The sequence below is a fragment of the Pezoporus wallicus genome, unplaced genomic scaffold (genome assembly GCF_028554395.1).
Source record: "Pezoporus wallicus isolate ANWC-B61680 ecotype Strahan unplaced genomic scaffold, APGP_CSIRO_Pwel_v1 contig_5416, whole genome shotgun sequence".
NCBI lineage: Eukaryota > Metazoa > Chordata > Aves > Psittaciformes > Psittacidae > Pezoporus > Pezoporus wallicus.
In genome coordinates this window covers 880,857-905,993 of record NW_026642898.1, presented here as the reverse complement: position 1 = coordinate 905,993, position 25,137 = coordinate 880,857, and the positions used below count along the sequence as shown (strand labels likewise).

At 50.7% G+C, this 25,137-nt stretch overlaps 1 protein-coding gene across 5 annotated transcripts in view; it reads left to right on the top strand.

Moving 5' to 3' along the window:
• CFAP61 (cilia and flagella associated protein 61) overlaps positions 1-24,927 on the top strand; it is a 105,279-nt gene extending 80,352 nt beyond the window's left edge. For all 5 annotated transcript variants that reach the window (XM_057433124.1, XM_057433125.1, XM_057433123.1 and 2 more), the window contains 5 exons: positions 3,075-3,402; positions 3,908-3,999; positions 6,221-6,426; positions 23,116-23,206; positions 24,714-24,927. In XM_057433124.1, coding sequence (XP_057289107.1) covers positions 3,075-3,402; positions 3,908-3,999; positions 6,221-6,426; positions 23,116-23,206; positions 24,714-24,902 — 906 coding nt within the window. In that variant the 3' untranslated portion in view covers positions 24,903-24,927. The remainder of the gene's footprint in view (positions 1-3,074; positions 3,403-3,907; positions 4,000-6,220; positions 6,427-23,115; positions 23,207-24,713) is intronic.
• The last annotated feature ends 210 nt before the right edge of the window (positions 24,928-25,137 follow it).

Here is a 25,137-nt window from a genome sequence, read left to right as displayed (position 1 = left end):
CTAAAATCCCTCTCCACAGAGATCTCCATGCGGTTCTTGTTCTTGTGAGTGAATATCCACCCACCACCTACCACCAGCCCATCTCTTTACCCATCACCTTTGGGTCAGGCCTCACAGAGCAGCCTCCGCCGGGAGCGGGCTGTGCTCGGGCCTTCAGTGCTCTCAGCCAACATCATCTCTTGGCTGGCAGCTCGGGGGGAGCTTGATCTGTAGAGTCCTGCAGGGTGGAACAGCAGGAGAAAATCCCTCCCTGCCTGCCCCCTGCCCCTCTGCCTCCCTGCCTGCCCCCTGCCCCTCTGCCTCCCTGCCTGCCCCCTGCCTGCCCCTCTGCCTCCCTGCCTGCCCCCTGCCCGCCCCCTGCCCCTCTGCCTCCCTGCCTGCCCCCTGTCTGCCCCCTGCCCCTCTGCCTCCCTGCCTGCCCCTCTGCCTCCCCCCCTGCCTCCCTCCCTGCCCCTCTGCCTCCCTGCCTGCCTCCCTCCCTGCCCCCTGCCCCTCTGCCTCCCTGCCTCCTTGCCTCCCCCTCTGCCTCCCTGCCTGCCTCCGGGCTGACAGATGGCTCCCAGCCTGGAGCCCGCTGCCGTCCCCTCCCCTCCCCTCGGTGACACGGCTGCTGTGAGCAGCACTGGGGCTGGGTGGTCCTCGTGCCCGCGCCTGCTTTGGGATGCTGTGGATGGGTTCAATCCCCTGACCTGTATGTACTGCCTTGCAAAAAGCCCAGCGGCTCCAGCTCCTCTGCTGCCTGGCTCTGCCACACCAGCGTTGCTGGCATTCCCAGACCTCTTTTCCCTCCTCTCCTGTGCTTTTTTTTCTAGTCGTGAGCATCTGGCACTTGCCCTCAGCCCCCAGGGACGCTGTTTGGTGGGATAATCAGGTAATGCCTTTACCCGGCTCACAACCGCCTCCTCTCCGAGGCTGGTGCTGAGGGCAGAACGTGTTACTGCTGCTGGTTTGCCCTCATATGGTTTTCTTGGGCTGGTCAGGGTGAAGGCAGCGAGGTGATATGTGCTGTTTCACCCTTTCCCCAGCCTGTACAGTGGTATTTCTTGATGGTGGGCAGCAACAGTCAGCTTGTGTTGTATAACGATTTTAAAAGCTGAGGGCACTGACGAAAGGGAGAGCTCTTTGTAAAGGCTCTGAAGCTGCACAAACTGTATTGTACCAGTGAGGTGGTCAGTCTTCATCTGTCTGCACCCCTTGCAGACCATGGTCTTGTTCAGAACATCTCTCAACCTTGTCACTCTTACTGCTTTCAACCCTCAGTGTCCGGTGTGCACTCTTGTTTTACCCTGGTTTTGGGACACTTGTTCTGGCAGCCTCCTGTTTATCCTTTGGAAGAGGCAACTGCAAAGATGCTGCTCACAGTTGTATCTTCTCCCGCTTCTGTCTGTGGTGCTCAGATGGGGGTGAGGGCCTAGGGCAGGGGCTCTTCTGTGTGTGCCCCCTGGCTCCAAGCTGCAGTGACCCAACCTCCCTTCCCTGCTGCTCATTTCTCACGTTTCAGAGCTGAGCACCTCCGGGTGATGCAGGTTTTACCTTCCGCAGCACTCTTGTCCTCGGGGACCGCATGTTTGGCTCCAGGTTTCAGACGCTCCTTTCAGGCAGCACAGACAACCGGATAAAGCACATACCCAGGCAGGGATCAGGTGTGCGTGGCTCTCACTCTCCTCCCTGGTGGTGCCTTGCGGAGCAGACACAAGGCTGTGCAGGGTGTGGGAGCGGCTCCTCAGGCATCCCTCGCCCGGCAGCGCGGGCTGCCTGTGCATCTGTTCCACGCAGCGACACCGCCGGCCCCGCAGCGCTGCTGCTCAGCTCCTGTCCTGGGACATGGGGCTGGGCTGCTTCCCCGTGTCCCAGAAGAGGCGCTGTGCAGGTGCCACGGGAGGACAAAGGACGGGAATTATCAGCGCTTTCTTCTCTGAGACTCAGAGGAGGAGTTGAAGGATTTAGGGGGATTTTCTTTCAATGACTTTGAAATCTTCCCGTGGGGAAGATGAGCTCATGGCGTCAGTAGATGCTGGTCCTGAGACAAATCCCTACCTCAGGGCCACTTCAGACAGCTCAGGCAGTGTTACCCAAGAACAGAAGTCGCATCTCTTTTTAGACCCACAAAACAAACCACAGTGAATGGGTATCATCTGCTCATCACCAAACTCAGTAAGTGAGTGCCAGATGTACCAAGGACTTTACAGACAGACACAGCCTTCCCTGGGCTGGCACGGGTGATGTACAGGGATCTGGTGTCCCTCTAGACCCGTGCCCTGTCTCCAGGAGTGGCCCAGCAGTCCCAGGCACCAAGGGAGTACAGATCAGTATTTGCTTTGCCTCCCAGAGCAAGTGTTAACCAGATCTGGAGCAGTTAGAGATGTCTTTCAGTCCTGACAAAGTCTGGATAGGCTTTCCAAAATGGACATCACTATCAAGGATAACAGATGCAAATGCTTTCCTTTTCATGCGGGTACTCAGTCCTTTTGTACCCCTCTCAGACCCCTTGGCCTCCACAGCTTCCACTGGAGTTCTGCTGCTGTGGTCTGAGTGGGGATGACATTGCCCCCGAATGATTTTCATTTCCTCTCTCCCGTTTCACTGAAGGTCGCTGTGCTGGGTGCCAGGGTGACGTGCTTTGGTGGCAAAGAGTCAGGCACAACAGTTGAAAACAGGTTTATAAGATGCAGTTAAGATGCAGAGTACACTGCCCTTTCTTATTTCTTAGCTTTTTGGTTTGGCTTTTCTTTGAAAGAAGAGAAAAAGCTTCAAGTCTGTTCCATAAGCTCACAGACCTGCACAACCACTCAGGCTGTTCCACACAGTTACTGTTAGTTTTTAAAAGAAAGCTCCTCTGGTAACCAGAAGTAGATGAGTCCAGTTCAGTAATTCTCCTCACTACTGTTGGGTTGATTTGAGTAGTTGTAACTCCTGCGTCAGAAGGATTTTTCTGTGTCTATAAAATCATACTTTATTTTATGTTCGTGTTTCTTAAGATACATAATGTTCAACATGAAAAGTGGGTTTTGGTTTATGGAAAGAGCCAGTAACTGATGTGTAATAACCTCCACTTATTTACATCTCTTTTTCAGGCATTTTTTAGCTTTGCCTACAGGACGGTGGATTATGAAACCTTTAAGGCAATTAATGATGCTTGCCTGGTTTTTGATGGGAGACTTGTGATCGATACCAAATTCTGCACTAACGATGTGAGCATCAGGGCTGCAGGTCCCTTAACAAAGTACTCCAGGAGATACTATGTAGATGAGTGGACACACAGCAACTTCAGTTCAAAAGAGATTGGCTTTGAGCTCGCTGCATCAATGCTGAGTCTCCTGGATCTAACCCCTCAGCCCTCTTCTGTGGCATCAGAAGGCACAGACAGACTCATTCCCACATACAAAGGGTGCAAAATTAAAGGTATGTCCAACTGGATTCTCTCATACTTTCGTACCCTTCTTGGTGTTTATGTTTTTTATCTAACCAGGGTAGCTCCACCTCACCCAAGCTGTCATCTCATGGCAGTGAAGCTCTCAAAGTTCCTTATCTAGTCAGTGGAGAGAGGTGAGTTGCACTAAAAGCTTACACTGCTTTAGTAGTTTTGCTACTAACAAGCCAAGTTTTGTTTTCACTTACATTGCAGTAAACATGGAGTGTTTCCAGTGAAACCCAGTGTCTTTATTCCAAGTTCAAGATCAATAAAACTATAACCAGAACTTTCCAGTGTGTGGCTGCTGCACCCATATGTGTAAGAGCACCCAAGAACGTTTATAACACGAAGTCCACCAAAACAAAATAAGTTCCTGGTTCCATTTTTAGAGTCATTTAGTAAAGAGACAAACAAAAAGAGATGAAGGAGAGCAAACAAATACTTTATTTTTTCTTTGCTTGTGATTTAATTAATCTCCTATTTCCCTCCTGGCAGGAGGTGTTCTTCCTGGAGGCTATCACTACTTGCATATTGCTAAACCAGGAATCCCCATCCGCCTGGACTTGGAACTTTCCCTGTGTGATCATGTAAGTTGCAGTACTGAACTTTCCTTTGTTTTGTCCTCCATTTGGGAAGATGTCCTTATTTTAGGATGGCACAGATACCTGCACAGGCACCGCACACCTTGGTCTCTGTAAAGTGGACATAGGACATGATCAGCTGAGATTCACTAAAATACCCTTTCAGCCTTAGTGCTTAACCTCTTTCCTCCCTGCAGTAAGGGGCTAGAGATGCATGAGTGTAATCATAGAGATGATAAACCTGTGTGGTCTGTCAGTGAAATGGGGTTGGTTTGTAGAGCAGTAGGGAAAGGATGTGTTCTGGAAGGGGTGCTCTGTACTTCACTGGCAGAAAGTAGCTGGTGCTGCAGCCGTGAGAGTTGTCTCATGGTGGGGAAGCACTTCACACAGCTGGGCTGCACAGGAGATTGTCCCATGATACCAGTGAAGAGATGCTTCTCCTACAGGAGAACCTGACTTGTGAAACAAGAGTAGGACAAGATTCACGTCTTTTAAAGCCAGAGAGGACCATTCACCTCGACAAGCCCCCATTCATGCAGATCATACCTTTTTCCTCAGGGATTTCTGCATCAAGCCCATTCTTGTAGTTCATCTAAAGAGTGGCTTTTAAAAGACTACTTCAGTGTTGATTCTAGAACTCAAGCAAAAATGGTCCATGGAAAGAAATGATTTTGTTTAAAAAGGAATCCATGCTCTGGGGGCAGGAATCGAAGCATGGCTCACCTTGTTTCCCAGCTTTGCAGATCAAGAAGAGCTGGCCAAAGCAGCATGTACTGGGAAGCAGAAAGGACTATCAGGGAGTGAAAAACTGGCTTTATCATTCCAGATTGCTAGAACATGGTCAGAATTGTTCTGCTGCAGCTTTGCTTACCTGCTCTCTGAAAAGGGAACATCTCCACAGCCACTCCAGGAACTTCAAGTAAATCCTGAAAGAATTTCCTGAGGAAGGAGTAAGCGAAGGCAGTGAGATGTATTAGCAGAGAGATGTGGAAGTAACAAAGGGGACTGTAGCCTAGCAACAGGTCTCAGAAATGGATAAAACTGGAACATGAATACAGCTTCAAGCTATTTGATCATCCCACTGCAATGTGAGGTCTGAAGCAAATCTTTACATTTATGTCTTTTAAGTGATTGATTTCAGCAGCTGAACCTAAATACCGCAGTTTGAGCATCAACACCCATCATTATTAGTCTTTTATTGATAGGAGAGTTGGTGGCAGCCCTTACTCAAATTAGCAGGAGGGAGTCATGGAGAGCAATTCTAAATCAATATACATGTGTGTGTATGTGTGTGCGTATGTACATATATACACACACATGCTCATACGCATGTGTATTTTTTAGAGGCAGTAGTAATTCACTATTTGAAAGGTGGAAGCATCCCAAGAGATCAAGCCCAGCCTCCTTCAGCTGTGGGCAAGCATCTAGTGCACAGTGCATGTAGAAAACATTGAAGTTTGCTTTAGAACTGACCAGGAACCTTCCTGTATTTCTTCCTTTGTTGGAGGTCACACCTCTGACTATGGAAAACTTCTACACAAAGCCAAAATGCTTAACTGGTCTGTGATAAGCCTTTAAGTTGTAATGTTGAAGTCTGCTTGGAGCTGGTTAATGTGGTTGTGCCAACCCTCTGCCTGCAATGCCATAGTTTCTATGATATGCCATTTGGACTCTGGACATATACTGTTTGTATATACATATATGAAAATATATGCGTAGTTATAAATCAGGAGAGGGAGTACAGGAACACCCCTGTGTTCTTTGTACGTCAGGTGCTATCCTATAGGAAACTACAGCACACACGTCTGCAGTAATGCAGAGTCTGCAGAATAAAGTGGCATGAATAAAGATCAATTCAGCTGCTGAAACAGTCACCTCCTGTTGCCTGGGGACCCCAGCTGCTGCACCAGGAGGTCCCAGGTCCCCCTGGCTCCTGTGTCCCAAGTGCCGGTGCACCCCATGGTGTCTGGAATGGCACTGGGGGCTGGCAGCACAGCCCACCTGCCCGTACGCTGCAGTTTGTGTGCAGTTACCAAGGCCTAACCCACACAGGAAGTGTTTGCATCCAAACTGCAGCAAAGCACCTTGTTGGATAAAGGCTGTTGCCCAAAAAAGGGCTGTGGATTTTCAGAAGTGGTAAATACCAGCAGGGGAGCCCTGTCCTCTGCGTGTGCCCACTCTGGGGTTCGTTCCACCTCTACAGCTTCCCTTGTGTGTTCTGTTCCAGGGGATGGAGATCATCACCGGAGAGGCAAGAGAAGGGAATTACTTCAGGATGCATATCAACAAATACAGCATGGTCGATGGCATCACCTGCTTTTCAAAGGAACCCTTTCCTGCCTCCAACTACATCTGCTTGTATGGCCAGCATGAGCGTCTTCTCAACGATCTCTGCTATCGTTGGAACCAAGGGCAGATTACAGACCTCTACAGGTGAGAGAAACCCAACATTGTTCATCACATCCACATTCTGACAGAACTGCAGGCTTAGTTTATTATGGCTTCTGCCTGTTTTCTCTTAGAGCAAAAAATAGGTTTATAAGAGTATTTTCTACTATTGGGCAAAATTCTCAGTGGCAGTGCAAGCCCTGGAGAGCTTCCTGCACAGGGCTGTGTGACTGAGATCTGCTGAGAGAAGGAGCAGTGGTTTCTCAACCACCCTTTATCTGAAAGAGCATCTCAGCATCTTGATAACTTTTGCTTAGAATATTCAGTAGGTTTGACTCATTAAGCTGAACCTGACCAGTCCTTTTCTGCTGAAGATTCATAGTCAGAAGTCACTTTTAAAAGAGGATGTTTTTATCACTTTGAATGACATTTATGAATTACATTTTAAATCACTCATGATGACAGTCACACTCACAACGTGCCTGAGCATCTGGTGATAAAACCAACGATGAAGTTTATCCTCTAGACAGTGTTCTGTATGTAAGTGAGGTATTTAAGTGAATTCTACAGCTGGAGGCTGTGTCAGGACTCTATTTAGTGGAGGTTCCTCATTCACCTTGCAGGACTTCTCCCACCATGGCACAGGTCCTGCAGTGTTCTGAGGTGCTTCCCTCTGCCCGCTGTGCCCACAGCAGTTGGTGGGCTCCGTGTCCCAAGTCAGGTCTGCAGGAGGTGGGAGGGACTGAAGAGCTGTTTCTAGCAAGATTTATGTGCCACCTCCTCTGAGATGATTCTTCATTGCCTTTGGAAATGAAAACTTGATTAAGGAGGTTATTACAGAGAGGCCTATCTGGGAAACACAATCTAGCACATCTTTAATCTGCTACTGCTTCTCCAGAATTTCATAGCTTAAAAAAAAGACCTGGCCTGAAAACTCAGACTTGGTTGGTTCCTTTTGCCTCAGTGCAAACAAGTGCTTTGGAAGTCAAGCTTGGTTAAAACAAACACAAAACCCCAACCCAGCCTTGAGTTTCATTCACAGAAAGATTCACAGAACGCCTTGAGCGTGTAACTGAAACAGGAGGCAAAGAAGAATTTGCTGATACATCCTATTTTGATTTTCCTTCTAAAACATCCCTCACAAGTGGTGGATTGGGAACCTGCATTGTCACAGATGGAGAAGTGAAGCACCTACACAACCTGGGATGGTTCAGAGACAGAAAGCCAAGCACAGAAGCAAATGGATATATGTCATGATGCAGAGCTGATAGTGGTGTCCTAAAAGTCTCCAGCTCTGATTCGTTGTATTTGTAACTGGTGTGAAGAAAGACATAAATGGTAGCAGAGTTTCCATAGTAAGCACTGTTATTTAGGTAACAGCTTGTACAAGTTTGCTGTACAGGATGTGCCGTGCTCCAAAAGAAACTGCATCATAACAGTGATCTGCTGGTCAAAAACTCTGTAGAACGAAGCACCTGATCTCTTGAGACAGGGGCTGAAGAGCCTTTGGCTTCTGTACCTCCTCCTCTGGCTTCTGCCCTTCCGCTGGTCCAGTGTCGCAGAGCTCCAGGGAGCACGGGTGAGGAGCTGTGCACTGCTCAGACAGGGAAGTGCAAGTGTCTGCTGGAAGCAGAGGAGGGGGCACCCGGCCAAGCCCCTCAGTTAACAGCAGAGGGATGCTTTGTGAGCCGTATTTTGGGAGCAGTGGTGTCGGCTGCATCCCTGAGGGTGAGCTCCCTGGAAAGGACTTGTCCATCATATTTGAGAAATCCTGGCAGTCGGGTGAAATTCCCGATGGCTGGAAAAAGGGAAATATAACCCCCATTTTCAAGAAGGGGAAAATGAATGACCCAGGGAATTACAGAGCAGTCAGTCTCACCTCTGCCTGGCAGCATCTTGGAGCAGATTCTCCTGGCAGGCATGCTAAGGCACATGAAAATCAACAAGGTGCTTGGTGACAGCCAGCATGGCTTCACTAAGGGGAAATCCTGCCTGACCAATTTGGTGGCCTTCTATGATGGGGCCACAGAACTGATGGACAGGGGTAGAGCAGTTGATGGCATCTACCTGGACTTGTGCAAAGCGTTCGACACTGTCCCACACAACATCCTTGTCTCTACATTGGAGAGACATCGATTTCATGGATGGACCACTCGGTGGATAAAGAACTGGCTGGATGGCCGCACACAGAGTTGTGGTCAATGGCTCAATGTCCGGCTGGAGACCAGTAACGAGTGGTGTCCCTCAGGGATCAGTGTCGGGACCGGTCTTGTTCAACATCTTTGTCACTGACACGGACAGTGGGATTGAGTGCGCCCTCAGCAAGTGTGCCCATGACACCGAGCTGTGTGGTTCGGTTGATACCCTGGAGGGAAGGAATGCCATCCAGAGGGACCTCGACACGCTTGTGAGGTGGGCTGATGCCAACCTCATGGAGTTTAACCATGCCAAGTGCAAGGCCCTACACCTGGGTGGGAGCAATCCCAGGCACAGCTGCAGGTTGGGCAGAGAAGAGATTCAGAGCAGCCCTGCAGAGAAGGACTTGGGGGTGTTGGTTGATGAGAAAATGAACATGAGCCGGCTTCAGTGTGCGCTTGCAGCCCAGAAAGCAACCGTATCCTGGGCTGCATCCAAAGGAGCGTGACCAGCAGGGCGAAGTAGGTGATCCTGCCCCTCTGCTCTGCTCTCGTGAGACCTCACCTGGAGCATTGTGTGCAGTTCTGGTGTCCTCAACATAAAAAGGACATGGAACTGTTGGAACAAGTCCAGAGGAGGCCACGAGGATGATCAGGGGACTGGAGCACCTCCTGTATGGAGACAGGCTGAGAAAGTTGGGGCTGTTCAGCCTGGAGAAGAGAAGCTGCGTGGAGACCTCATAGCAGCCTTCCAGTATCTGAAGGGGGGCTATAGGGATGCTGGGGAGGGACTCTTCATTAGGGACTGTAGTGACAGGACAAGGGGTAATGGGTTAAAACTTAAACAGGGGAAGTTTAGATTGGATATAAGAAGGAAATTCTTTCCTGTGAGGGTGCTGAGGCACTGGAATGGGTTGCCCAGGGAGGTTGTGAATGCTCCATCCCTGGCAGTGTTCAAGGCCAGGTTGGACGAGGCCTTGGGTGATATGATTTAGCGTAAGGTGTCCCTGCCCACGGCAGGGGGGTTGGAACTGGATGATCTTAAGGTCCTTTCCAACCCAAACTATTCTATGATTCTATGATTCTATTCTATGAAGGTATCCCTGCCATGGGCAGGGGTTGGAGCTGGAGGAGCTTTAAGGTCCCTTCAACCCAAACCAGGCTGGGATTCTATGATAAGCCCAAACCTCAACTATGAGGTTTAAGAGTTTCTTGGACAAAAATGTCTCTTTATAGATTTCACTTCAGGAGACCTTTGTATGCCTCTGCTGAGTGTGGAACTTGTGAATTACTGCTGCTACGGGGATTGATCTTGATTTCTAGACAATGTTGGGTTTGTTTTACAAGAGAGGAGCAGCACACAGCAAATGTCAAGTTCACATAAACAGTATATTGTCAATAAGTGTGAAGCAGAAACTGAGGGAGGATGACACAACTGTATAAGACACAGGCTAAGACAACAGATCATTTTCCTGCCTCATCACAGCTGATGCTGATCAGCTAATGCATCCTGAGCACTGGAAGAAACTCAATATTCAGGTTGTGGTGAGGTATCATCAGTCTTTTCCATGGTGTGCCAATATGCAGACACAACTGTGACTCAAGCTTTCCTATCAGCCACAAATGCTGCCAGACACTGAACGCACTCTTTGCCCAGATGTGCTCACAGTGCCAGCTGTTCTGTGTGCTAGCACGTTTCACACCAGCATCAACATCTGGAGGAATAAATCATCTTGCTTTGGGACCTCTGCCTGCAGCACAGCTAGCAGGACTTGCCTGGCCTCCACAAAACCAGCGTTAGTTCCCTTGCCCACTGCTGGGTGCGTAGCCCAGCCAGGGACCTCGGTGCAGCTCCACTTGTCTGCACCCTTCATAGCTGCGCCCGCAGGTCTGGAAGAGGTGAGACATTGACTTCTGAATGGACAGGTTGTTCCTTCAGGAGAGGAGCTCAGAATGCATTGCCCCCCCTTGCTCCCGCGATCGTGGTGGGATCCCCATGCACTGCACAAGCTGATTACAGGAAAGGTCAAGTTCAAAACTCCCCAGCGACTTCACAAACCTCAGTGGAGATGAAGACCCCGGTGCTGATCTGTGAACAGGAGTCGTCAGGGCAGTCAGCACAGGGAGTCCGAGAGGTGCAGCTCTGCCCTCAGCTCCTGCAGCACCGCTCGTGTGAGCTGCTCCCCGTGCTCAGGGCGCCTGCTCAGGGTCCTCACAGGCACCGTGCCCTGCACGTCTGCGTGGCCTGGCCAGGATCCCTGGGGTGCCACAGAGGGACACCCTCATCAGCCCCCACCGCATCTCCTGAGCTCCTCTTAATGCGTGCTGATGGGCTAATTTTGGACCTGTCTTTTACAGCCTTTAGATGTGGATGTTGTTTGGGATCTTTTGCCTCATTATTTTCTCTCACCTCTCATTAGCCTGTGGCAAAATTCCTGAATTACAGTTGCCAGGTTTTTCTTACCCGGTTATTTTATTGCCTCCAGCCCTGCTTTTCATCTTCTTTATACCTTACCTTTAGATAGGTTTGGTCCTTCTCTTCTTCCTTTTTGGTCATTTGAATGAAATCACAGATGCTGCTCTTTTATCCTTGTTTGCTTGTTTCTTCCAGTGCTTGTACATGCACGCACACACACACACACACACACACGTGTGTGTTCCCGTTCACATCAGTCCTGGTATGTCTGTTACAAATGTCTGTACTATAAGGAGGATAGGTTCTCCAGGTAGTTCAACAGGCAGGAGACAGAACAACCCGCTGCAGTGAAGGACAGCCCTTTGCAGGCAGCCTAGGCAGGAGGAAAGGACCAGTGAGAAAGGGAAGGGGAGGAAGCAAACTGCCCGTCATCCCCATGCAGCAGTCCTGGCACAGAGAGACCAGCACAGCAGACTGCTTCTTTCAGGAGGAGGTAGGGCAGTGGAAGAAGGCTGGCAATATAGCATAGTCTCGTAATATCGCATCCTATATGCGGTGCATACACATCCACATAATGCAATGTTATATACAAGGTATACAGGTATATGTCCGATATACAAAATACACAGTGTTAAAACCTGGCCACGAGAAGACTGTCTATTAGAAAACCATATAATTGTGTTTTAGCATCTCTTGAGGGATGGAGACTGTCTTGAGGCTTTGATGTAGACAAAAAGTGGTGTCTGGTCATCTTTTGGCAAGGAAAACAAGAATGCATTAGTTGATTTCTTTGTGTAGAGATGTGATAGAGAAGCAGAACTGGTTTGGGTGGTGTTCACATGGGCTGTAATGACCTCACATGACTGTGTGAATGCAAAGCTGATGTTAGGACCGAATTTCTCCCTTTTGACTTTGGAAAAACTCCTTTTAACTTTTAAACCGGTGCACGTTCCTCTTGCACCCACCGGCAGTCCCTCCTAGCGAGATGTGGAGCGCCCTGAGTGAGAAGGTAGGCAGTGGGAATGCTGTGGATTGCTGGGTAAGCTTGTAAACCTGCCTTCCCCTCCCCAGGCCTGTGTCCAGTGGGCTCCTGTGCGGCCGGGAAGTGCAGGTCTGATCTTTGCTGTGTTCAGGTTTCCCACTGTGGCTCCTCATTCCCAGGACGGCTCAGCTGCCACCCGGGAGCTCATTTATTCCTGTGTAACATGCAAATTACCTCCTGACTAACGAGAGGCCTTTCCTCCCTGATTTGCATCGGGTGTTGGAGCTGGCCGTTAACCCCACGGAACCGCATTTCCTGACCATAATGTGCCAGTGCCAGCTTCAAATTAGCATTAACAACAGGCTCCAGGTCCAGGCAGCCCAACAAGTAACTAACCCCTTCCGCCGGAGCGCCTGGTGGTAATGATGACAGAAATAACATTTCCTCTTGTGTGAGACACCTTCCACTGGTTTCAGTGGGAGTTCAGAGTGATTAAAACCTGCAGGACTTGACCCACAACCAAGTGGAAGATTGGAACCACATCCCTTACCCCTCCCTTCCTACGTGTGTGTTTGGGGGGGGAGCAGGGAGTGGAGGAAGCCCCTGAGCCCCCAAGTCTGCAAGACCAAGTCTGATGCCCCCACCACATCACTGCTGGTTATGAGCATTCAGACTGCTGCCCTTGAAGACTTCAAGTTCATCAATTTACCAACCTATCACGCAGTATCTAAAAAGCCAACAGAGAATCATCGTTCTGTATCGCCCCAGCCACCTGGCTGCACAGCGCACGAGATGTGAGCTTTTAGTGGGTTTGATGCTCCTCCTCTACATTAACAGTATTTTCACAGCTCACTGAAAGCCTCAGAGGCTTTTGAATGAAACTTGTTTTCCAGGGAGACAATGCTTTGAGCTCCCCTGGTTAAAGCAGCAGCGCTGCATCTGATGGAACTGAAGAGTTTGGGAGTTTCTTTTCCTTCCTCCTTTAGCAGACAGGTACTATGGGCATTTCCAAAGGAGGTCTTGGAGCAGCTCTACAGCTGCACAGTTAGAATAAGCACTCGGAAGACCTGGCTGCGATGCCAGTGACAGAGCTGTTAATGTGATAACAGCACATATTAGTCTTTTTCAGAAGTAATTGCCTGTTGTTAAGCTTCTGCAGCCACATTTGGACCTGTTCTCACAGACGTTGGGTGTTGCAGCTTCATTCAGAGCAGCCTCTGAGCTCACTGTGGGCTCACTTCATTCCTTAGCGGAACAGGAATTCAAGAGCCAATGTTTCTGTTGCCACCCGTGCAAACAACAGCTGAGGAAACGGGCTGTTAAGCCAGGAGATGAGCACATCCAGTCAGACAGCTGCCTCTGACCGCACCACGGTGGGATGCACTCCATCCCTCTGACCGGGTTATGGGATGCCAAGGTCTGCGGGGAATGAGGTCTGAGGGCCACAGGCAGTATTTACTGACCAGGGAAAGCCTCATCCTCACTTGCCATTGTGCTGCAGGAGAAAGGCACCATTGCCATCAGCAATGGGCAGGCACCCTTCCATCTGCTTTGTGCCACCACGGTTGGTGTCCTCGCTCCATCCAGGCCTGCAGCCATCGCATGCTGCAGTTGTCCTGTGTCAGGGCAGGCAAAACCACAGGAACCAGAGACACAGTATCCTAAAGCTGGGTATTTTGTATACAAAGCTTTCAGGTCACCTGGAGATTCAACAGCATTACTCTCTAGGTTTGGAACCCACTTCAGGAAGGACAAGTTCTGCAATTTTTATTCATTTCCCATAAGTTTGCATCTCAAAAAGACTCAACTGGAATTTGAGCACCCGAGAGTGAGGCTTCTTCTGACAGGGAACACTCCTCTTGGAGGAGGAAGGAAGCTTGTGCCCCGCAGCCAGTTACACCCCGTGTGCTCCATAGTGCTTCACAGAGGAGTGTCCCCAGGCAGTTACACCCGTGTGCTCCCCCGAGGGGAAGGCAGTTGCCAAGTTACGGAATGTGTCCACAGAGCGGTGGAATCTCCCTCTGCTGCATCTTAAGTACAAACTGCATTATTAGGGGGGTCTCCTGATACGTGGCAGCCAAACGGATGCTCACTGGCATCATACCTTTAATATAAGGTAGGAGCGCTTCATGTAGGCTTCATTTGGCATTAATGAAAGCCAAATCTACTGATGTAACATGTAGAAAACTGACCCACTGGTTTCTAAAATACTCAAGTAGTTTATTTATCAAATTAGGTGTGAGTGGTGCTTTACTTGGGATTTGTAACATTGTATTAATGGGCTTGTTTCCAGTCCTGACCCTCAGAAGATGCTGGTTGTATCACATTGGTGTGGCAAACACTGATGACGAGGCAGAGGGGTAGCACTGTTGTCTGATAGCAGAGGCAGTGTCCCTGCAGGAATGGCACAGTTCGGGCTGCAGTTAGTGTCCTGCCAGAGGCAACATCATCTGCCATCATCGGGGTCTGAAATGTGCTGCTCAGCCGTCCCTTCTACGAGTTTTTTCTCGTACCTACTCCCCAAGTTCCCTCTCGTGTCCACCGAAGTTAGTGGGATGCTCTGTGCTGAGCACCTCTGGCACCTAGCAGTTTACGGAGCATGCTGACAGGCTAGCGCATGGTGTAGCAGTCAGAGTTCCGAGTAGCACATACCTCAGGGTGCCAAGTGCTCTCCTTAGAGTGCATTTATGTTTAGCTCTTACCACAGTGTGCTTCCAGCCATCTGTACCTGCTACCCCTCCGTCTGCATCCCGCAGCCCATGGCGCACGCGCCTGGATGCTCAGGACTGCTCTGTGTGTGTGAAGGGCTGGGGGTGACGGGTCAGTGCCCTGCAGGACTCCACGCAGGCAGCTGCACTGGGGAGGAGGAGCCTCACGGGCACCCACGCGTTCGAGCTGAGCTCACGTTTTTAATGACTTGGTTTCCAGCACTTGAAGCATTCGCCTGACCCAGGGACCAGTCTCTACCCCGCGTGGTCTCAGGCAGCACCACGAGGAGCAGATGGCTGTCACACAATAGCAGAGCCACGTGCAGCAGGTTGTTCGTGTGCTCCGAGTGCCTCATCTCTGCTGCAAGCGATGGAGCTCTCCAGAGCTGGGGTTTCTGTGTCCACCGTGCTGCAAAGGTCGCTCTGGGGACTGGTGATGAGGAGCAGGGCCGCAGGGAGAAGCCCCTTTGGCAGAAATCGATCAGAAGCTCTTTGGCAAGTGGTAGTTGGGGAGTGGCTCTGGCAATGCCTGTACATGGGACAGGGGATTCTGCTGAAATGTGGGGAAGGAATTTCCTTCCCAGTGCTGGAATAGCAGATGGGACTCGATGCTCACATTAGAAGGGAATGAGTAACTTTGGCATGTGTAGGTCTGTTAGAAAATGCTCCATCCCTGGCAGTGTTCAAGGCCAGGCTGGACAGAGCCTTGGGTGACCTGGTTTAGTGTGAGATGTCCCTGCCCATGGCAGAGGGGTTGGAACTGGATGATCTTAAGGTCCTTTCCAACCCTAACTATTCTATGGTTCCATGATTCTGTGTGTCTGCAGCCTGTGCAGAGGCTCAGCACCCAGGGAAGTGAGGAATGCTCTCTGGAGAGCGGTGCAGCTTCACCAGCAACAGGTACCAATGCATGACAGGACACAAGGCTGCCAGGCATGCAGCTGGAGTGTCACTTGTGCTGGACCAGGAGCGTCACTTGTGCTCGCGTTACATTTCTCATACGAGCTGTACAAGCTGAGCATTCTGAGTGGTATGAACAACATTTACTTATTTTAAATTAACCATTTACGTCTTTCCTTTGAGTTCAGTTCACACATTACAGCTCTGTTACATCAGGCTGAGTGATTTATTAAGCAGTGTCATTTAATGAGAGTTTAAGCAGAAGCACCACACGGGATTGTTTATTGACACAACTCTAATTGAACATCTCACAATAGAACAAATAAGAAAAAGAAGAATATTTGATGGTTTAAGTGCTTTTAAAAGGGGAAGGTAAGGATACAAATTTATCACTTGCAGCCTGGATAATCAGAGGTTATTTAAACATGAAATGCATGTCGCATTTAAACATGAATGCTGCATAGAAAAGCTGTTGTTAAGCCAGCCGTTCAGAAATGGAGAGGGATAGTTCATTAAGAGAAACACTAGGATGTCTGCTGTCTGGAATGTGCCAGCTCCCACCCCATTAGCACGCTGTGATCACTTAGGGACTCCACCTAAGGCTTTTGTTCATCATACAGGCGGTGAGACTCCTTTTCTCCAGGGATGAAAGGAAGCAGAAGGGAAATGTGGCAGGTACGAGTGTGGCTGAGGGGCTGATGCTGCTCAGTGCACTTTGTGGCCTCATTAGAGGGAAATCTGTGTGCTTTACAGGAGGAGACAGACAGGATGAGGGAAGAGGAGGACAGGAAGGGAGATCTGGTAGCTCTTTTGCTACCAGAATTAGATGCTGACCCCGAGGTGCACGGGCAGAGCTGTACTTCCAGAGCCAGGCAGTAGAAACGGCAGGACCCTTCCGTGGCTTTAGATTTCTCTACAGCACTGCAGTTTGAAGGAGCTGGTAACTTGCTAATGAAGAGCTGGGTTACTAAGAAACCCCACGTCCCAATCAGCAAGTGAAGGCTGCTCAGCTGCGCTGGCCACACACGCTTGCAGCAGAACCTTGCTGATTCACATTGATAATGATGCAAACCATTCCGAGTGGCTGGCCTCGGGACCCATAAACCAGGCACTGAAGCACTCATAGCTCTGCACACAGCCTGTTTGCTGACTTGGTGCATCACACTTCATTTCCTTTAAATTGGTTTTTCATAATGCATTGCCCTGAAATAGAACTGTGTGAAAAAATGCAATAAACCTCATTTCAGGGGCAGCCCTTATTTCAGAAGTTAGAGTGATGTTTTTACATCAGTTTTAAAGAGCACAGAGTTCAGAGAGTTTAAGCAGTTCAGTGAGAATCAGCCATGCAATAACTGCTCGTATCTCATCAAGTATCTAAACTTTGCCAAATTCCAATGCTGGAAGGGACACTTGGGATGGGACAGGGCTGCAGCATCCCAATGTGGAGAGAGTACTGCTCAGATCTGCTTCCCAGTGGTGTCTCCAGGTAATGGCACACTTTTTACTTTTGCAGCTACAGAAAAAGGGGTTTGTAACCCCCAGGCTTCAAACCAGTCATCTTCCAAAGAGAGCACACTGCAGGTGTGGCCGTAGTTCTGTTGGAAGCACAGGCTTCCCTTCTGTGACTGACCCACAACGCGTACAAAGGAAACACCAGCCTGCAGCACAGAGAACACCATCACTGCTGTGTAGATCTGCCCGGTGAAGTAAATCACAGGCTCAGTGCCCATAAGACCACAGATTTCAGTAATCCCTGGGTCGGAGCAGCAGCAGAGTCCTGACTAATGAGCTCAGCAGCGGTGAGCAGGCTCCCCGGCCCGGCGGGTGAGCAGAGCCCCTGAGCAGGGCTCAGCACGTGCTGGTGGTTCAGCAGTGGCAGGTGAGTTCTGAGACATGGCAAACCAGGGAACACTTTATATTCCTTGAGAACAACGCTTCGGGTGGTGCTTTGTGGCCCTTGCACAGATTATCTTGCTTTTTACCTATGGAAACAAGCTGCCTTTCAGAATTACTGCTCAGATGATAGTTAGCAGGAAATGCTCAATGGCTTTACTTACATTGCCTTTACTTTAAATGTACACTTTATGATTCCTGTGCAAGGTAAAACTCCAGCCTGGTTTGTGTTGAATGGACCTTAAGGCTCCTCCAGCTCCAACCCCTGCCACGGGCAGGGACCCCTTCCACTGGAGCAGCTTGCTCCAAGCCCCTGTGTCCAACCTGGCCTTGAACACTGCCAGGGATGGGGCAGCCACAGCTTCTCTGGGCACCCTGGGCCAGCGCCTCAGCACCCTCACAAGGAAGAGCTTCTTCCTTATCTCCAACCTGAACTTCCCCTGTTGCAGTCTGAACCCATCACTCCTTGTCCTATCGCTACAGTCCCTGATGGAGAGTCCCTGTCTCGCATCCTTGTAGGCCCCCTTCAGATACTGGAAGGCTGCTACGTACCTGTAAATACATAACAGCCTTTACATGTCTATGTAAAATACTCTGTATCTTTTACTGGAATCACAATACCTTTGCAATTAAGATTCTTAAAAACATCTATGTATTGTCCTCAAAACAAACCCTCTTCCCCTTTCCTGGCGAGATGGGACGTTTCGTCTTATGTGCACTTGTGATGGAGAAATGGCTTTTGCTCATCTGCAGACTGTGAGAGTGGCTGTCTGCATTGCATCCCTAAGCAGTATTTCCCTCTCCCCACTCCTGGGAGGTGCAATTCCCTGCTCTCCATGGGCATTCCTGGCATGACTGCACTTGAGCTCATGTCCCCTGAGCAGCTGCTTCAGTTCCAGTGTTTGTCCTGGTTCGATTCCTGGTGTTTGGAACAGCAGCAGCTTCCTTCTTAGTGCCGAGGCAGTGGCAGACCAAGGAGGAACATGGCATCCTGCAGCACAGCCCTCCAGCACATGGGAGCCTTTTCCATTGCGGGCCCAAAGCACCAGTGGGAAACTACTTCCATAACCCACCGAAGTCATTTGGGTTTTAGGACCCCAAATGTGCGAAGGAACGACTTTGAATGTTCTGGGTCTGCGTGTCTGAGCACTGACAGAGGCTCTTCCAGACAGAGCGGATGCAGCCTGGAGACTGGCACTTCCAGCATCACATTTCTTCTTCAAGAAAAAAGAAATTCAAACTCGGACAACAGGCGTCCAGCTTGAAAATTCACCGTGTTGTGCCAAGGGTGGGAAGCTGCAGGGACAAGGGGGACTTTGCACTGCTCACAGATTAACAGGAGATTAAGTTTATCAATGGCCCTGCCTCATGGGTGTGCATGTGCCTGCAGTGCTGGATGATGGAGGAACCAGCTTTGGGCAGTCCCATTGTGTGTACTGGGCCGTGGGGCAGGTCACCAGTGACTTCAGGCTGCCTCATGAAGCAATGAACAGGGTTCAAGAGATCTGTGTTTGTGATTATTTGGAGGCCTTTAACAAGAGCTGCAGTGGATGCAAACCACTGCATGGATGGTCTGAGTTCCTGAGCAGTTGTTCGCTCCGAGTCTATGTGTTGGTGCAGTGGGGACAGCAGGGCTGCGAGGAGTGGGGTTTCGTTTTGTGGTGGTTTCCATACTTTGGGTAGCAGAAGGACACGGGCGGGCACAGCATCCTCACAGGCAGCTCCCTGCAGAGGGGTTTTCCCCAGCACTCTGCCAAGGGATGGGTGCTGCCGAGGGCCGTGGTTTCAATTCCCTTACCTGGGCCCTGTGCTCGCTTGTGGGGCTCAGCTCCATGAGCTCACCTGCAGGCAGGGAATGCTGCACCAGTTCCAGGAGCTGCATTCCCAGTTCAGGCTGTGCCCGTGGCCTGGCCATGCAGCACCAGTGATCAACATGTCAATCGGGTTCATGGAAGCAGCAACAAAAGGAATGGAAGCAATTAAAAACATATTAACAGTCCTCAGACCCAAAACAAAACCACTATTTTTCAGGCTGCGATAATGAGATTTACTTTTGCATTAAAAGGAATGAGAAAATCAAACCTCTTTTAAGAACTGTTTTCTGGTTGGTGCTATTTCTGCTGTATTGGACACGTCCCAGTCTGTTGCCACCAGTTTCTTTCATTCTGGGAGAGGATTTCAGCTGAGGTTTTCCAAGAAAAGCACCCAATATGGAATACATAAAGACAAAAGCAAGAGTGCTCCTCAGAAGCCCATCTTAAGTAGCATAAGTGGAAATTATTCATGTCTTGCTTTCCTTCATGTTCAGTCAGGTTAAAGCCATTCCCGCTTGTCCCATCCCTACAGGCCTTGTCAGCCTCTTTAGGCACTGGCATACAGACAGCTCGCAGATGGAAGGCCACGTGCATGCTTACTCCAGTTTTGCTTGTAACGGAGGCTGACTTTGTCTGTTCTGTTTAGTGCTGTATCTCTTGAAAAGGGAGAGATCCCATGTTTTTTCTACAGGACTATTTTCCTTCTCCATCGCTTTCATCTGATGTAGGCTGCACATCACAGATGATGCAGAACAGACTTTAAACGCTGTTTGTCAATGGAAAGCGAGCCCAGCTTCCTAGCAACAAAAAGGATGTGGCCGATTGTCCTTGGGAGGAGACATTCTCCCCTCTGGTTCCAGATGCCTTCCCCATAGCCCCTGTTGCAGCCAGCGGGATTCCTGCTGGGAAGTGACCACGCTGGGAGCCATGAGGCTCGGGCCAGCACCACCCGTTGTCTTGTGCGTATCTAACCTGGTCCCCGGAAGGTTGCGAAGGGCTCAGTGTGCAAACACGGGGCAGATGCTGCCCCAGGACAGCCCCAGCGCCTCGGCTGGGGGCACGCCAGGCCCCATCCCCTGCGCTGGAGAGCCTCCTCTGGCGTGCCCCGAGGGACTGCTGCTGACACCCAGAGCGAGCTTCGCTAAGGCATCGCCTTGGCTTGGCTTCAAATGGGCTTTCTCATGGTGGGGCTTCCCTGTAGCTGCCATATGTAGGTCCCCAGAGCCAGCACATGCCCTGTGGAAAGGGGATTTCAACAGGAGATGAATGGGTAAAAACACAGAGCCTGCAAAGAACGTGAGGTGTTGCTGTGGAGCCTTTCTTCAAATTGCCCTTGGTTACATTTCTGCAGGGGAGGTGAAGGGCACCTGGGAGGCAGGTGCCTCTCAGCAGGTACATCTCAGCACTCATGTAGAAAATGCCAACAGGCATTCTCTGTGCCTCCAAAAAGGACATTTTATTTGCATTGAACACTGCAAACTGGGGACACACGTCAGGTTTTGAGCTCCAAATCTGTGAACATTGCAGGAATGGATAAAACTGCAGTTATGGACTGAGCAGGCAGCAGCAGGAACATGCAGCATCCCTGAAACATTTCGTAACCACTTAATGCAAGGTGTTAGTGAGGCAGGTGAGCTTCACCAAGATAGGGATGCTGGGAGATGTGCAGCAGCCAGAAGATGAAATCATCGTGCCAGGGTTAGAATTGAAAGTAAGATGCCAGCTTGAAGACCAAATGTTTGGCCTTTTAGAAGGGCATATCAGTAAAAATAGTCTTAATGCATTCCTGTAGGACACCCCGCTTCTCCCTGCTCTGCTCTCTAGTACCAATGCTGAGTTAAAGGTTTGTGTTGGATGAGGGTTTCTCTGAAGGGGGTTTAAATATTTGGGGAACATACTATTCTTCCCTAGCTTTCTGCACACGCTCTGGGTGTATAGTAATTAAAGACACGTACAGCTGAGCCCATCTTTTCCAACATTTCGTATACGAATTAATTTTGTCGGTTGTGGTGATGTGCTACCACAGACTGCCAGGCTGGGAGCACCCCCATGGCAAGGACATGGTACTTCATAGACTCTCCAGCCTGGTTTGGGTTGGAAGGGACCTCAAAGCTCCTCCAGCTCCAATTCCCTGCCACGGGCAGGGACCCCTTCCACTGGAGCAGCTTGCTCCAAGCCCCTGTGTCCAACCTGGCCTTGAACACTGCCAGGGATGGGGCAGCCACAGCTTCTCTGGGCACCCTGTGCCAGCGCCTCAGCACCCTCACAGGGAAGAGCTTCTGCCTAAGAGCTCAGCTCAGTCTCCCCTCTGGCAGGTTGAAGCCATTCCCCTTGGCCTGTCCCTCCATCCCTTGTCCCAAGCCCCTCTCCAGCTTTCCTGCAGCCCCTTCAGGCACTGGAGCTGCTCTCAGGTCTCCCCTTCAGGAGCCTTCTCTTCTCCAGGCTGCCCCAGCCCAGCTCTCTCAGCCTGGCTCCAGAGCAGAGCTGCTCCAGCCCTCGCAGCATCTCCATGGCCTCCTCTGGCCTCGCTCCAACAGCTCCACGTCCCTCTGGTTCTGCTGCCCCAGAGCTGGATCAGGGCTGCAGGGGGGGTCTCCCCAGAGCACAGCGGAGGGGCAGGATCCCCTCCCTGAGCTGCTGCTCACTCTTTGTATTAGTGCCAGTGAGCGTTTGTACTGTGAGAACATCCACCCAGGAGCTGGACACTGCTGAAGCCTGCGGGAGGCCTCCGGGGCAGTTGGTGGTGCAGAGAACAACCGTGAAGGGGAGCAGTGGGGTGGGGAAGAGCTTCTATGGGGTGTCACAGAAGCAGGATGGTTCTGCAGGAGCACAGAGCATCGTTACCAGTGCGGGTCATGCGGGAGCGCTGCTGCTTTGCTCAGAGCAGGGGGATCCTGCCGCTGGGCAGCAATGAACATCTCATCTGCACCCAGGAACCTGCACGGGAGTTTCTGCACACAGGAACAGCAGAATTATTAAACGTGTGGCGCCTTTTGCTTTATCCTAGCGTTCATTCAGGACCTGGCAGCTCAGTGGGGCAACAGCATCCACATGCTCCCGGCAGCAGCACCCAAAGAGAGCACGTTGGCTGCAGCCACCCCCCCCAGACAAGCTCCTGCAGGACCCTGCTGACAGCTCCCAGTCCTTCCGGGGTGAACACGGCGCACCCCTGCTCCAGAGGGCATTGACAGCAGTTACACACAGAGCATCTCCCTGCCGCTGAGAAAGTTCTTCATCCTAGAGAGAGCAGTAACCCCAGTCCATAGCTTGCTGCCTCCGGTCACATCTGCAGCCTGGGTCTCCACATCGAGCCGGGTCCTTTCCACCCCTTCCCTGCCTTCTCACGGAAGGATGCTGCCATGAATGAAAAAGTTACAAGAGCTTCCTCCTAGAATAGGTTCAATTTAGCTCAGTACCAGTGCAAAGAACATATTGCAGCACCACGGTGGCCTGTTTTTCTGGCCTTTATTAATCCAGAAACCTTAATGATGAACAACATTTGTGTCATTGTCTACACAAATTTAATTTGTTTATGCAGCAGTTCAGTTAATCCTGCAATCTGCTTTTCTCAAATGAGGACAGATAATGGAGACACCGTTCTTTACAGGTCTTCAGGCTTTTAAATTCTGATAAAATCAGGATTCTTCACTGGGTCTTGCCACAGCTCTGAATTAAGCCACTTTAAATGTAATTACTGAAGCTGGCTGTACATCAGGAACATCCATTAAAAGAATTGATTGACCATGCTGTTACAGGAGGCATTTTATGAACAAACGATCGTGATGGGTCCAGAACTGTCATTTATAAAGGCAAAAACCAGGTAAATACTTTATTAGTGGTTAATGAGAGGTTCACAAGATAACTGAATTTCTTCTTTTTTAACCAGGTTCTTCAGGGAGCCTTGGTCCATGGCCATCTATCACGATCAGTTTATCGACCTCAAGGAGGAACTGCGCCAAGCCCTCGTATCGGAGCAGGTAAGGCAAGCGGCAGGCAGGCACGTTCATCAGCAGGCTGATTTGTCAGTGCTGTTCACTTCGGTTTCTGCTCTGTCTTTCCCCTCAAGCCCCACGTTTCTGTTGAGCTATTTCCCTGGGCAGCCCAAGCAGGTCCCACGCCCGCAGTGCTCGCCACGCGCAGCCCGTCGTGCTCCTGCTGTTACCTGGGTGCATTTGCAGTTTGCCAATAGAACTTCAAGCCGTTTTGTTTTCCTTCATGGCATTTCTGTATCCCACATGCAGTTCAGTACAACCAGCCAGCAGAACCAGGGGTCACTTGTCCTGTTTCCCCCCATTACTAATGTTTCCTGGTACAAATGCATGACAAGCCACCCCAAACCTGTCCCAGCTGAGCCCAGGAGAAGCAGATTTTTCAACAGGGAACAGCCTTCTGTAGCCAAGAATGAAAGCAACTGGCCTTCTTCAGTGATAAGGGGATTTACTGAGTGAGGATGACATGAAAATGTTTGCTAAAGCTCTTCCTGTAGTACCACAGGCAGGGGCACAGCGTCTGAGCACCACAGCATTGCCTGCTCCAAACCCCAAACCAGCTGCACTCACAAAGAGCAATCCCAGCCCTGACGAATTCCTGCCGGACCTCAAACATGATTTGGTGCTTGAACCCTCAGCTAGGGAGCACTTCCCCTCTCCTCCTGCTGCTGTTGCTCACAGTTAACGTGCTGCAGTTCCTGCAACGACAGCTCCTAGAGGTTTTAGTGCAGAAACCAAAGGGAATGAACTGTAAACACAGGCAGGTGACAAAGGGATGGGGCATAGGCTGTGCCCACCCATTTCCATCACGCAAACTGGCATGTGTCACAGCCATGGCCGTGCAGATGCGAATCCCCTGCCTCCTTTGTATGAACACAGGTGATGGTGTCTGCATCTGAATGCAAACACCTCTCTGCTTTTTGTATTTTTCTTCACCGTGATTTCACCCATATTTGCTAAATGTCAAATTTATGTTTTCCTTGGGTGTTCCTTGTAGGCATGTTGCCAAATACAGTCAGTATCCATGCACTTAATGGAACATACCCTCAGTGCCTCGGGCTGGCTGTGTTTCCACACAGAATCACAGAATCCCAGCCTGGTTTGGGTTGGAAGGGAGCTTAAAGCTCATCCAGTTCCAACCCCCTGCATGGGCAGGGACACATTCCACTAGAGAAGGCTGCTCCAAGCCCTGTCCAGCGTGGTTCCTGTTACTCCCATCCCAGCCCGCTTCAGCCTGTAGATAAACCAGTGATGAAACGTCAAAAAGAGGGGAAATAACCACCCTTGCAGGGGTGTTTGAGTGCAAGTGCACTGCTGACTCCCACAGGAGCTGGGAATGTCTTGTACATTTAGGGGTAACGCTGATGGTGGTTTTGAGGGTGCTGAGGCGCTGGCACAGGGTGCCCATCCCTGGCAGTGTTCAAGGCCAGGTTGGACACAGGGCCCCTGTGTAGCCCCGGAGCCCCCGGTGCTGACGGACCGCTGTGCCCTGCAGGTGCCCCTGCCGCTGCCGGAGGATGCCGCGGAGAGCAGCCCCTGCCCGGAGCCGCTGCTGGGCCCTGTCCTGCGCTTCCTGCGCCGTCACCGCCACAGCCTGCCCATGTACTACCCGGCCAGCGCCCCGCCGGGCGCAGGTGAGGCGGCAGCGACAGGCCCGGCGGGCGCCGACTCCCCGGCTCCGTGACGGCTGCGGCCCCGACGGGGAGGACGGGACACCCCGGTGTGAGCCCGGACAGGGGGTGTCTCGGTGTGAGCCCGGACAGGGGGTACCTTGGTGTGAGCTCTGGGGCAGGGGATGTCTCGGTGTGAGCTCTGGGCAGGGGATGTCTCGGTGTGAGCTCTGGTCAGGGGATGTCTCGGTGTGAGCTCTGGTCAGGGGATGTCTCGGTGTGAGCTCTGGGGCAGGGGATGTCTCGGTG